General features: G+C 39.5%; 1 protein-coding gene across 1 annotated transcript in view; it reads right to left on the bottom strand.

Moving 5' to 3' along the window:
• Nucleotides 1-7,278: 7,278 nt before the first annotated feature.
• The window catches only part of CUL4B (cullin 4B), a 58,082-nt gene continuing 51,110 nt past the window's right edge, over nt 7,279-14,250 (bottom strand). Inside the window, exon 21 of the mRNA XM_059679717.1 lies at nt 7,279-8,621. Coding sequence (XP_059535700.1) covers nt 8,526-8,621 — 96 coding nt within the window. The 3' untranslated portion in view covers nt 7,279-8,525. The remainder of the gene's footprint in view (nt 8,622-14,250) is intronic.

The raw sequence follows: 14,250 nt of genomic DNA, 5'->3' as shown, positions 1-14,250 counted from the left end.
TCAGTTTTACAGATGAAAAGAATTCTGGTTATGGATTGTGGTGATAATTGCAAAACAATATGAAATATGTTTAATACTACTGAACTGTATACCTAAAAAGGTTAAAATGGTAAATTTTATTATGTATTTTACCACAATAAAAAATTGGAAATAAAATGAAAGGTAAATACTGAAAAAAAAAAGAATACTACACACCAATACCACTTACAAAAATGCAAAAATCCTCAACAAAATTCCAGCAAACCAAAGCCAGGAACATATCAAAAGGATTATATACCATGATCAATTGGGATTTATGTGAGGAATGTAAGGGTGGTTCAATGTATGAAAAATCATTAATGTAATAATAATTCCTCCTTATACATGGGGGATATGTTCCAAGACCCCTAGTGAATGCCTGAAACCGAGCCCTACATATACTATTTTTCTCCTATATAAACACTTACAGGAAGCACTTTATGGCTTCTCTCTGGCATATCCAAATTGTCAGCATCACTACTCTTGCACTTTGGAGCTATTATTAAGTAAAATAAGGGTTCCTTGAACACAAGTACTGCAATACTGCCACAGTGGATCTCATAATATTGACAGCTACTAAGTGACTAATAGGCAGATAGTGTACACAGTGTGGATACACTGGACCAAGGGATGATTCATGTCCTGAGTGGGAGGGAGTTGATGGTACAAGATTTCATCATGCTACCCAGAAAGGTACACAATTTAAAACTTATGAATTATTCCTGGAGTTTTCCATTTAACGTTTTCAGGCTGCAACTGACTATGGGTAACTGAAACTGTGGAAAGTTAAGCTGTGGATAAGGGTATACTACTGGACACCAATTTAATAGAACTAAGGGAAAAAAACTACACAATCACTTCAATTGATGCAGAAAAAGCATTTGATAAAATGCAACATTCTTTGGTGATAGGAACACTAAAAAACTGTGAGTAGATTAGAATCATCTTCAGCATGATAAAGGGCATTTATGAAACGCCTACAGCTAATATCATCTATATATATCTATATATACAAAAGGCTAAGTGACCAAACAGAACAACTGGTCACTATGATGCACACTGACCACCAGGGGGCAGACGCTCAATGCAGGAGCTGCCCCTGGTGGTCAGTGTGCTCCCACAGCCAACCTTCCGTGGTCCCTCTCCTGAGCTGGCCAAACCTCCCACGGTCCCTCCCCCTGGCTGGCCAGCCCCGTCAGCCCCAATTAGGGAGGCCAGCCAACCTCCTGCGGCCGCTCTCCCTGGACAACCTATAGCGGTCCCAATCGCTGGCCAGTCCAAAGGACCCCACCCATGCATGAACTTGTGCACCGGGCCTCTAGTACTCAATAAGAAAAGACTGAAAGCTATTCCCCTAAAATGAAGAAAAAGACAAGGATGTCTGTGTTAGCTACTTCTATTCAATACTGCATTGGAAGCTCCAGCCAGAGAAATTAAACAAAAATAAATGAAACATAACCAAATTGGAAAGGAAAAAGTAAAACTATATTTATAGGCCAGAGATTTTTCACTCTTTTTTCTCATGGCACACATAAACTAATTACTAAGTGAAAAGAAGTAAGTCCCCCTTTCCCTTAGTAATTGCATGTTTTAAAATTTTTGGGTGTGCCATGGCACACCAGTTGAAAATCAGTCATAGGCAACAAAGATGCTATATATAAAAAATCCTTAAATTTCCACAATACATTAGAACTAGTAAACAAATTCAGCAAACTTGCAAGATACAAGATTAACACACACGAATTGTACACATTAGCAATGTAATTTCCATTTAACATAGCATCAAAACAAATAAAATATGTAGGAATGTATTTAACCAAGGAGACGCAAGACTCATACAGTGAAAGCACAAAATATTGAAACAATTTTTTAAAGAACTAAAACAAATGGTTTTAAAAATGGAAACCCCTGGCCAGTATGGTTCAGTTGGTTGGGCATTGTCCCATGCACTGAAAGGTTGCAAGTTCGATTCCTGGTCAGGGCACATGCCTGGGTTGTGGGCTCGATCCCCAGTACAGGGCATGCAGGAGGCAGCCAATGAATGTTTCTCTTTCATCAAAGTTTCTATCTCTCCCTCTCCCTTCCTCTCTCTCTCTCTAAAAAAAAAAAAAAAAAATCAATAAGAAAATCTTTAAAAATGGAAAAACATTTTGTGTTCACAGTCTGGACGACTTAATATTTTTAAGATGGTAAAACTCCCAAACTGTCTATAGATTTATTGCAATCCCTATCAAAATCCTAATGGCCTTTTTTTTGCAAAAAAAAATGGAAAAGTTGATCCTAAAATCCATACGGAATACCAAGGAACCAAAATATTTAAAACAATCTTGAAAAAGAAGTTGAAGACTCGCACTTCCCAATTTCAAAACTTACTAAAAATCAATAGTAATCAAAATAGTGTAGTATTAGCATAACAATCCATATATAAATCAATGGAATAGATGAGAGCCCAGACATAAACCCATAGAAATTATGGTCAACTAACTTTCAACAAAGGTGACAAGACCATTCAATGCAGAAAAGAATAAGTCTCTTCAACAAATGATGTTGGGACAACTAGATAGCCACCTGCAAAACAATAAATTTGGACACTTACTTGATACCATATGCAAAAATGAACTCATGAGATTAAAGACCTAAATTTAAGAAATAAAACCAAAAACTCTTACAAAATATAGGTGTAAATCAACATGGATTCCGATTTAGTGATGGTTTCTTAGCTATGACACCAAAAGCACGAGACAAAAAGAAAAAAAAATAGGATAACTGGATTTCATTAAAATGAAAACTTTTGTGCATCAAGAGACCATCAACTATAATTGAAAAATAAATTTTAAACAGGGCACTTTAAAATGAGTGAAAAGACAACTCACAGAAGTGGAGAAAATATTAGCAAACCATTATATCTGCTAAGGGTCTAGTATCCCTAATATATAATGAATTCTGCTACATTGTCAAATTCATGTATTAAGTCTAGTAGCTTTTTGATGGAGTCTCTAGGGTTTTGTATGTATAATATCATGTCATCTGCAAATAAGGACAGTTTTACTTCCTCTTTTCCAATTTGGATGCCTTTTATTTCTTCTTCTTGCCTAATTGCAATGGCTAACACTTCTATAATGAATTCTTACAACTCAACAACATAAAGACAAACCATTTACAAAATAGCCAAAAGACTTGAATAGACACATTTCCAACGAAAATGTACAAATGGCTGACAAATACATAAAAAGATGCTCAACATCATTAGTCCTTAAGGAAATTCAAAAACTACTTTATGCCCACTAGGATAGCTGTAATAGGAAAAACAGAAAAAAACAAGTGTTGATGGGGGTGTGGAAAATTTTAAATTCTTGTACATTGCTCTTGGGAATGTGAAATGGTGTAGCAGCTATGGGAAAGTTTGGTGGTTCCTCAAAAAGTAAAGCATAGTACTGCCAATATAACCTAGCAATTCCACTCTTGGGTATAATACTACAAAGACATGAAAACAGGGAACTGAACAGATATTTGTATACAAATCATCTTAACAGCACAATTATCAAAAGGAGGAAACAACCCAAATGTCCATCAACATAATGAATAAAATGTGGTGTACACACACACACACACACAATTATTGAAGCATAAAATGAAGTACTGCAACATGCTACATCATGGAGGAAACTAGAAACATCAGTGCTAGGCAAGAGAAACCAGACACAAAAGGTCACACATTATATGATTCCATTGATATGAAATATCCAGACTAGGCAAACCATAGACACAGAAAGCAGATTAGTGTTTTCTAGAGGCTGGGTAGCTACTGTGGAGTTAATGCTAAATGAGTAAAGGGTTTCCTTTTGGGATGATGAAAATATTCTGGAACTAGAGAATGGTGATGGTGAATGTACTAGTCACTGAATTGTACACGGTAAAATGATTAAAATGGTAAAAATGGTAAATTTTACATTGTATTTTACAATAAATTATTTTTAAAAGTTTTACAAAATTTTCTTACAAAAATTAGAGGATGTGAGAATCTGTTCTATTTAGTTTGTAAAACTATCAAATTTTAATGTGTCTCTACAGCATATTCTTATATTCTATATCAAAAAGGTTCTACAAGCCTTAGCCACTTTGGCTCAGTGGACAGAGTGTCGGCCTGCAAACCAAAGGGTCCTGGGTTTGATTCCGGTCAAGGGCATGTACCTTGGTTGCAGGCTCCTCCCTGACCCAGGCCCTGGTCAGGGCATGTGCAGGAGGCAACCAATAGATGTGTTTCTCTCACATCGATGTTTTTGTCTTTCCCTCTCTCTTCTACTCTCTTTAAAAATCAATGGAAAAATATCCTAAGGTAAGGATTAAAAAAAAATAGTTCTACAAAAAAAAATTAGATTTAATTTTTTACTATGCCAGACAAAAATTCTAAGGACTATCCTATATAATAAAGAGCTAATATGCCAGTGATGGCTAACCTTTTGAGCTCGGCGTGTCAGCATTTTGAAAAACCCTAACTTAACTCTGGTGCCGTGTCACATATAGAAATTTTTTGATATTTGCAAACATAGTAAAACAAAGATGTATATTTTTGATATTTATTTTATATATTTAAATTCCATTTAACAAAAATCAACCAAAAAAATGAGTTCACGTGTCACCTCTGACACGCGTGTCATAGGTTCGCCATCACTGTAATATGCAAATGGTTGTCACACTCTCACGCTATAATGGCTCAGGGACTCAACACTGGTGAGAGAGGAATGGGGACCAGCCAGGCACAAATGAGCTCACAAGAGAGGAATGAGGACCAGCCAGGCTGCAGCCTGGGAGAGGGACAAGTTGCCCGCCCCTTAGTCCTGGGTGCCAACACCTGTGGCTGCAGTCAGAGAGAGGGACAAGCCACCTGCCCCGCTGTCCTGGGCGCCTGTGGCCCAGGCAAAGCCACCTGCCCACGGTCTCCTGCAGCTGCGGCCAGCCCAGGGGAAGCCAGCCCGGGTTCTGGGTGCCTGCGGCCAGCCACAGGGAGGGAACCCGGGTCCCAGGTGCCTGCGACTGGCTGGAGGAGGGAATCCTGGGTCCTGGGTGCAGGGCGAGGCAGAAGTGGCTAGGGGTGATCAGGCCAGCAGGGGAGCAGTTAGGGGCGATCAGGCAGGCAGGCAGGCAGGCAGGCAGGGGTGGTTAGGGGCGATCAGGCACACGGAGGTGGTTAGAGGCAATCAAGCAGGCAAGCAGCGGTGTTAGGGGTGATCAGGCAGGCAGGTGAGCGGTTAGGAGCCAACGGTACTGGATTGCAAGAGGCAGTCAGACATCCCCTGAGGGGTTCTGGATTGGAGAGGGTGCAGGCTGGGCTGAGAAGCCCCCCATGAACAAATTTTGTGCACTGGGCCTCTAGTTAAATATAGAAATATATTATACGTTCAATAAAGAAATGCCTTTTTTTTAATAGCAAGGAAAATAATTAAAGTGTTAAATTTGAACCAAGTGTTTCAAGGTGAACAAATCTCTTCATTGCTCAAATGCAAATTTTTTTTTGTAGGAAACTGAAAAATATTAATGGGGTATTAGCATGGATACTATATAAAGCATAATTATCCAAATTCCCATTAGTAATGCTCCTTTCTTTTTAATGAACAATTTGTTTTGGCAATTTTCTGTAGATGAGAGAACAGAACATGTTCAAAACACTCCTGTCATTCACAGCATTAAACAGAATGATTTTCAAAACAAAATAAAAACATCTACTGTAAAAAAGAAAAACCTTATGAATGCTGAGATTAAAAAAAACAACTTCTGAAAATCTTCAGCAGCAGATGCCTAAATAGAATAAACTGATTTCCTGAACTGTACACACATATACAAGATAAGACTTTCCAGTATGGCAAGACACCATGTTGAGGACTTTCAACAGACTCAGGAACTGGGTTCTAAAAGGCTTCTTAATTTCTGGTTTGGTAAAATTCTTCAGTAGAGTCTTACTGTGAGAGTATATGGCCTAGAACTCATAATAACAGAAAAGGTAGATCAAGAGCCATAACTAAAACGAAAGTATTTAACCTTTTATCTTCCCCTCAAGGTAAAGCTAGAGTAGTTTCATATTGACTTTATGCAACTGTTTGACTTTGAGGATTTGAATGAAAGAATGTTTATACTTCTATTTGATTTTTCTAAAATGATATTTAAGAGTATCTAGCCACCTTGAGGATTCCTGGAAATTTTACTCACCCTTTACCATACCTCCTCCCTCTGCACATTCCTATGCTATTACCACTAAACCACCAAAAAAATTAACTTTTTAAAAAAATAACAGAATTGATGTGAATCCAGTCAAAGAAATCACTAGGAAGAGTTTAGGGTCTGCAGTTTTATAACTTTCTTTACAATATCTGAATTTTAAAGGTCTTCTCTAGAAACTTTTTTTAAATAAAACTTTTATTGGAGAAAAATAGAACCACCACGTACACAGGAAAAAGAACACAAAAATTCAACCGATACAGAACTGAAAAGTCACAGTTACCCAATGTTTGCAATTACTTTTCAATTTCTTAAACAGTTCTACTCAATTTGTTTTTAATAGCCTTGCCAATTTTTCAAATGAACCAGCATCAAGTTTTCAAACATTAAGAGCCTCAGAAAAGGGACCAGCTTTCAAGATGATGAAGGTGGCACCAAGAGTCTCCTCCTAACAGGACTGATTCTATATAATTTCGTAAGAGTAACTACCAAGTCTTGTGTAACTATCTACATATCTCAGAGACCATCAGGGATGAGTTAGAACACTGATGTAGATGGTCCAATATGGAGAAAAGGCAAACAAAATAGTTGTATTTCCCGGTCAGATGACCTCATATAAGGAAACACCAGAAGAGCTGAGAATATAAAGGTAATGACTGTTCAAAAGAAAATTAGGAAGGCATTCAAAATACCACATATTGTTACATAACAGTGTGCACACTGACGCAATTAGAGAGACACAGGCAACTGTGTTAAAATAACTGTTCACAGGTCTTTAAGAATTCAAGAAAATAATACCAGACACAAAAACCAAGTCTCTGGCTAGAACCTAGGTATTCTTCCTACCTAATGACTCCAAATAGTAAAGGAAATAAACTACTGCAAAAACAGTTCTAATTTTTAAGAACAAGAACAAAATTTTCTGCTTTTCCTTTGTGATCGATTAATTTCAAAACTTCAAGAAAAAACAAATACAAAAGAAAACAAAAACAAAAAACACCACTGGTGGTAAAGATAAGCCTTTTACTCACAAGATCAATTTGAAGAACAATACTTTTGCTATATTCTGTATAATCTGAATAATCCTAGGATATTCCCCTGAAAAGTAGGTGCCTGGTCATTGTAAGAATTCTTCAAACAATTTTGAAAGAAACAAGATCAGCATGAAATAGAATTTGAAATTCCAAACTAGTGGATGTGTGGAGAAAATGAGAGGACCTTTACATCTAGGGCTATAGGAAGTTAGAATAAAAATGACAGTAAAGGCTTATTTACCAACAAAGAGTTAGGGTGCTTCCCCAAAAAAACTTTGGTAATAAAAAATAGGAATGCTAAATCCTAAAAAGCCTGTAACAATCTACAATTGGTCCAAGTTAAACACAAAACTGTTCAAGCAACATTAAAGTCTAAAGGAAGTTGAAAACTACCTGATGAATTTTTAGTTGTGTAAAAATTTACAAAATATGCGGGTTTTGGTCTCTTTTGCAATGTTCATATTGTATTCATTTTTACTATGAAGAAAGTTGGATTTTTCTCTCCTATTTTGTTCTTCTAGTACAAATGATCAGCAATTTTCTATTTCAGCTATTTTTATAAGTACCTGTTAATTAGCACAGTAAACTCAAGGCTAAGCCATATACACACATCTCACAGCCATAAATGGAACATTTGAGGATGTGTATATACAAGAGATTATATAAGCAACTGTCCCTCTACTTGAAAACTTGTTTCCAAATAAAATTTTCAAAGCATCCCTTTGAGTGTAACAGAACATTACTTAGTAAAATGGAGTTAGTTGCGACAACTTATTTTTCTTTTCAAGGGAAATCACAAAACAGGTGAACAACCAAATCCAGGGTGGTTTTTCTATTTGATAAATACATCCAGAACTCTGTACAGTAAATAAAGTTTGCATGCAGTTTAAGTATCTTTAAATGACATATTAAGCAAATAAACCTTTGCTTCATAATTAACGGTGTATAAGAACCCCCGTTTTTAATAGCCACAGGGACCTCTTCCCTATTTCCAAAGAGGAATCATAAAGACCAAATACTTTCTTAAGAGTTTTCTGCACATCATACTAAATAACATGCAAAGAGTTTAACAACATTCTTCTTAAAGGTAAGTATTACTCTTTAAATGGGCATGTTAACCACTGAAAATGTCCACTCAACTATTTTCATTACACTGCTTCATTTGGTCATCGGTAGTATAAAAGAATTCAAACAATATAGGATCAACATGTTTATCGACTGGCTACAGCATGAAACACAAAATGCTCCAAGGCCAAACTTTTATGCAATATAGTTGTACTGATTTGGGTTTTCTTTATCTCTTTCCATGTAGTCCCGGTCAATTAAGGATTCTATTCTCTTCTTTAGATCAGCAGGCTGTAAGAGAAAGCAAATTTTCAGTGCAAAGCTCATAGTCACTGGCTCAAGTCCATTTACCAACACTCCATTAAAAAAGGAACAGCCTGCCCTAACTGGTTTGGCTCAGTGGATAGAGCGTCGGCCTGCGGACTGAAAGGTCCCAGGTTCGATTCCAGTCAAGGGCATGTACCTTGGTTGCGGGCACATCCCCAGTAGGAAGTGTGCAGGAGGCAGCTGATCGATGTTTCTTTTTCATCAATGTTTCTAACTCTCTATCCCTCTCCCTTCCTCTCTGTAAAAAACCAATAAAATATATTTTTTTAAAAAAAGGAACAGCCCTAGCTGGTTTGGCTCAGTGAATAGAGCTTCAGCCTGCAGACCAAAGGGTACCAAGTTTGATTCCGATCAAGGGCACATACCTTGGTTTACAGGCTCTTCCTTAGCTTGGGCCCTGGTCAGGGCGGGTGCAAGAGGCAACGAATTAATGTGTTCCTCTCACATCAATGTTTCTCTCTGTCTTTCCCTCTCTCTTCCACTCTCCCTAAAAATCAATGGAAAAATATCCTCTGGGGAGGATTACAATAATAATAATAATTTTAAAAAGGAACAGTTTGGTTGTTAATCTCTTTAATGTTTAATTTCCACTTTTTGGTTTTGTTAATCCTCACCTGAGGCTTTTTAAAGTATGTTTTTATTGATTTCAGAAAGGAAGGGAGAAGGAGGGGGAGGGGGAGGGGGAGGGGGAGGGGGAGGGGGAGGGGGAGGGGGAGGGGGAGGGGGAGGGGGAGGGGGAGGGAGAGGGAGAGGGAGAGGGAGAGGGAGAGGGAGAGGGAGAGGGAGAGGGAGAGAGGGAGGGGGAGGGGGAGGGGGAGGGGGAGGGGGAGGGGGAGGGGGAGGGGGAGGGGGAGGGGGAGAGGGAGGGGGAGGGGGAGAGGGAGAGGGAGAGGGAGGGGGAGAGGGAGAGAGGGAGAGGGAGAGGGAGAGGGAGAGGGAGAGGGAGAGGGAGAGGGAGAGGGAGAAACATCAATGACGAGAGAATCATTGATTGGCTGCCTCCTGCACACCCCTTACTGGGGATTGAGTCCACAACCCACGCATGTGTCCTGACCAGGAATCGAACCATGACCTTCTGGTTCATGGGTCAACGCTCAACAACTGAGCCACATTGGCCAGGCACCTGAGGATATTTTTTCCATTTATTTTTATAGAGAGTAGAAGGAAGGGAAGGGAGGGAAAAAGAGAGGGAAAGAGGAAGAGAAAGAGAGGGGGGAGGGAGGGGAGGGGAGGGGGGGAAGAGAGAGAGAGAGAGAGAGAGAGAGAGAGAGAGAGAGAGAGAGAGAGAGAGAAACATTTATTGATGTGTCAAGTGTCAATTCCTGACAGGGATGGGATGGGGTTCGAACCTGCAACCCAGACAAGTGCCCTCAACCTTTTGGTGCTTTGGTCAACATTCTAATCACCAGGCAACACCAGCCAGGGCTAATTTTTACTTTTTAAAATCTCAACTTTTTAAAAGATAAAGTATAATGGAAATAAACCAGTTAATGAATATTTTAAACTATACACATACTGTCACACCTTGTCATATTACTATACAACACTTTCTATTTTAAAGAGGTCTTCTAAGAACCAGCTATTCTCTGCCCAAATACAAGAAAATTACCTCATAACTTCACATGAGAAATACATTATATGTTTAGGGAGACAAAATGCTATTTAATTTTGCCAAGATAGTTTGAAAAGACAGGTAAACCTGAAATTTGGGCAAAAAATAGTTCTCAAAGTCAGGTTGCATTCTTATTTTTAAAAAATGTACTGGCGCCCAGCATTGTGGCTCAGTGGTTGAGCGTTGACCTATGAACCAGAAGAGTCACAGTTCGGTTCCAGGTCAGGGCAGAGGCCCAGGTTCTGGGCTCGATCCCTAGTTTGGGGCGTGCAGAAGGCTGCTGATCAATGATTCTCTTATCATTGGTGTTTCTTTCTCTCCCTCTCCCTTCCTCTCTGAAATCAATGAAAAAATATTTTTTTAAAAATAAGTACTTGCCCTGGCCAAGTGGCTCAGGTGGTTGGAGCGTCATCCCATACACCAAAAGGTTGTGGGTTTGATTCCTGGTTAGGGCACATACTTAGGTTGTGCACTTGATCCCTGGTTGGGGTGCATATGGGAGGCAACCAATCAATGTTTCTCTCTCTCTCTCTAAAAATCAATGAACGGCCGAAACCGGTTTGGCTCAGTGGATAGAGCGTCGGCTTGCGGACTGAAGGGTCCCAGGTTCGATTCCGGTCAAGGGCATGTACCTGGGTTGCAAGCACATCCCCAGTAGGAGGTGTGCAGGAGGCAGCTGATCAATGTTTCTCTCTCATCGATGTTTCTAACTCTCTATCTCTCTCCTTTCCTCTCTGTAAAAAATCAATAAAATATATTAAAAAATAAAATAAAATAAAAAATAAAAATCAATGAACATATCCTCTAGTGAGGATTAAAAATAAATGTGCTAAAGAACAAAAAAACTGTGCTGCAGAAATCACTATGTATAAGAATACCACAACAGATGGCTTAATGAGTGAATTATCCTATATAAAAAAGGCTAATATGCAAATCGACCGAATGGCAGAACGACTGGTCACTATGATGCGCACTGACCACCAGGGGGCAGATACTCAACGCAGGAGCTGCCCCCTGGTGGTCAGTGCGCTCCCATGGGGGAAGCACTGCTCAGCCAGAAGCTGGGCTCATGGCTGGTGAGTGCAGCTCGCAGTGGACATCCCCCAAGGGGTCCAGGACTGCAAGAGGGCACAGGCCAGGCTGAGGGACCCCCCCCCTCCCCTCCGCAGTGAACTAATGTCGTGCACCCGGCCTCTAGTTATCTAATAATCCAGATCTTCGTATTCTAGGTTTAACGTAAGATTTAACTGTTAACCTACTATAAATAATTTGGATTTTTGAATCCTGCTTGTGGTTAAAAGAATTTCAAAGCTATATTCTTAGCTAGCTCTTGGATGACAAAATTCAAGTGGCTTTTGTATCTCGCCTATAAAAATATAATCTTTCTTGCTAACAGAGAGTTTTCAGATTGTGTATAATCACCAATTAATCAAGAAGGTTAAAGAGGGAAAGCAGTGTGATGGGGCAGCCAAAATTTCAGCCATAATTATCACCCAGTAAATTCCAAGGTTTGAAAATCAAAATGGCTCTCTCTTAATTATGGTGAACCTAGACTATTACCACAGTATTTATTTTAGTGATCCTCTTACCTTCTCTAGCATCAGTGATCTCTGGCTGGAAATGAATGGTTGTTAGGCAGAGCATGAGGGTGACAGTGTGGTGATGAGGCAGCAGTATTAGGTATGGAGAAGACAGAAAGCCTACTTTATTAGCATTAATAGCTAATGAGCACTTATTATGTTGCAGGCCCAGTACTAAGTTTTTTTACATATATTATCTAATTTAAGCCTCACAATAATCTACAAGGTAAGTACTACTACTATCACCACTTTATAAAAGAAAAAACAAGCCCAAAGCTCATGAGGACATCAATAGCCAAGAGTCTAGCCAAACTCTACCAAGAGTTTATCATCACAAGTGTTTGGAAATTGTATGAAACTTGGAAAACAGTGCAGTATACCACCACATTGTCTAAGCCTCCTTATTACTGGGCATTTATACTGGAATGTCCATTTAATACCCAATTTCAGTTTGCCAGAACCATTGCTAAACTTTTCAAAAGATGGCTTAATGATAGCTAGTTATCTATATAAAGTTTCTAATGGATACTCATATAAGCTAACTAAACAAAAGATTTAATTTAAAATGACCAGATTTGTCAAATACCAAGCTATTGAGATACACACACACACACACACACACACACACACACACTTATGTATACGTGTGTGTGTGTGTGTGTGTGTGTATGTGTATATATATATATTTCTTTCCAATTACAGTTGACATTCAGTATTACAGATAGTCCTTGGGTTACGTCGGACTTGATGTACGTCGTTTTGTGGTTACATCACCATCTCCATTTATAAAAAAAAAAAGTTCTGTCATTTCAACGTATGTACATATGTGCTTTATTTTTTTTATTATTTATTTTCCACAAGTAAAGGTCAGGAATTGTTATCTTTCTTTTAAAATTTTTTTTACTGTTTCACTTCATTACTGCTGTGTATGTGCTCCATGTGAGTGACATAGGTGCTTATGTAGGTGGGTTCCAACTTACGCGAAAATTGGGTTACATCGCGCTGCAGTAATGGATCTCCAATGTAACTCAAGGACCTACTGTATTTTATACTAGAGGCTCAGTGCACAAATTTGTGCATGGGTGGGGTCCCTTGGCCTGGGCTGGCAATGGGGCCAATCAGGGCTGTCTCGCCCAGTCTCGATTGGGGCGAATGGGGGTGGGCCGGCCGGCTGGAGAGGGACTGCAGGAGGGCTCCAGGGCATGTCCAGCCCGTCTTGCCCCATTCTGATCAGCCTGACCCCAGCAGCAAGCTAACCTACCAGTCGGAGCATCTCTCCTCTGGTGGTCAGTGCGCATCATAGGGATTGGTCAAGTGGTCGACTGAACGGTCGACCAATCGGTTGAACATTTAGCAAAAAAGGTTTTTTTTGTTTTGTTTTTTAAATATATTTTATTGATTTTGGAGAAGAAGGGAGAGGGAGAGAGATGGAAACATCAATGATGAGAGATAACCATTGACCGGCTGTTTCCTGCACGCCCCCTACTGGGGATCAAACCTGCAACTCAGGCATGTGCCCTTGACTGGAATCAAACCTGGGATCCTTCAGTCCACTGAACCAAACCAGCCAGGGCAAGGGGGGGTGTGGGTGTGTGTGTGTGTGTGTGTGTGTGTGTGTGTGTGTGTGTGTGTGTAGTTTCAGGTGTACAGCACAGTGGTGGTTAGACGACTGTATAATTTATGAAGTGATCTTCCTAATAATTCTAGTACACACCTAGGACCATACATAGTTATTACAATATTATTGACTATATTCCTTATGCTATTACAAGGTATTTCAAGGAGAAAAAAAATAACGAAAGTAACAAAGAAGCTCAAAAGAAGAAGAATAAATGAACTTGAAAATTTCAAAGACTCATTTAGCAGCTAAACTTCCAGGCATAAGAGCTTTTATAAAATGTTTTTCCTCTTTTGTCACAGCTGCCCACATATGACAACAAAGGTTTTTTTAAATCATATATATGAACATGAGAAATTAAAACTTCTGTCCTTTGCCCTAGCCAGTGTTGCTCAGTTGGTTGAGCATTGTCCTGTGCACCAAAAGGTCAATGGTTCGCCCTAGCCAGTTTGGCTCAGTGGATAGAGCGTCGGTCTGCAGACTCAAGGGTCCCAGGTTCGATTCCAGTCAAGGGCATGTACCTTGGTTGCAGGCACATCCCCAGTAGGTGGTGTGTAGGAGGCAGCTGATCGATGTTTCTCTCTCATTGATGTTTCTAACTCTCTCTCCCTCTCCCTTCCTCTCTGTAAAAAATCAGTAAAATATATTTTAAAAAAAAAAAAGGTCAATGGTTCAATTCCTGGTCAGGGCACATACTCAGGTTGTGGTTTTAGTCCCCGGTAGGAGGGGCGTGCAGAGACAGCCAATTGCTGTTTCTCTCTCTCTTCTCTTCTTGTCTTCTCT

The sequence above is a fragment of the Myotis daubentonii genome, chromosome X, assembly GCF_963259705.1.
Source record: "Myotis daubentonii chromosome X, mMyoDau2.1, whole genome shotgun sequence".
Lineage (NCBI taxonomy): Eukaryota > Metazoa > Chordata > Mammalia > Chiroptera > Vespertilionidae > Myotis > Myotis daubentonii.
Note: the sequence above shows the minus strand (reverse complement) of the source record. Positions and strands in the feature narration are given on the sequence as shown.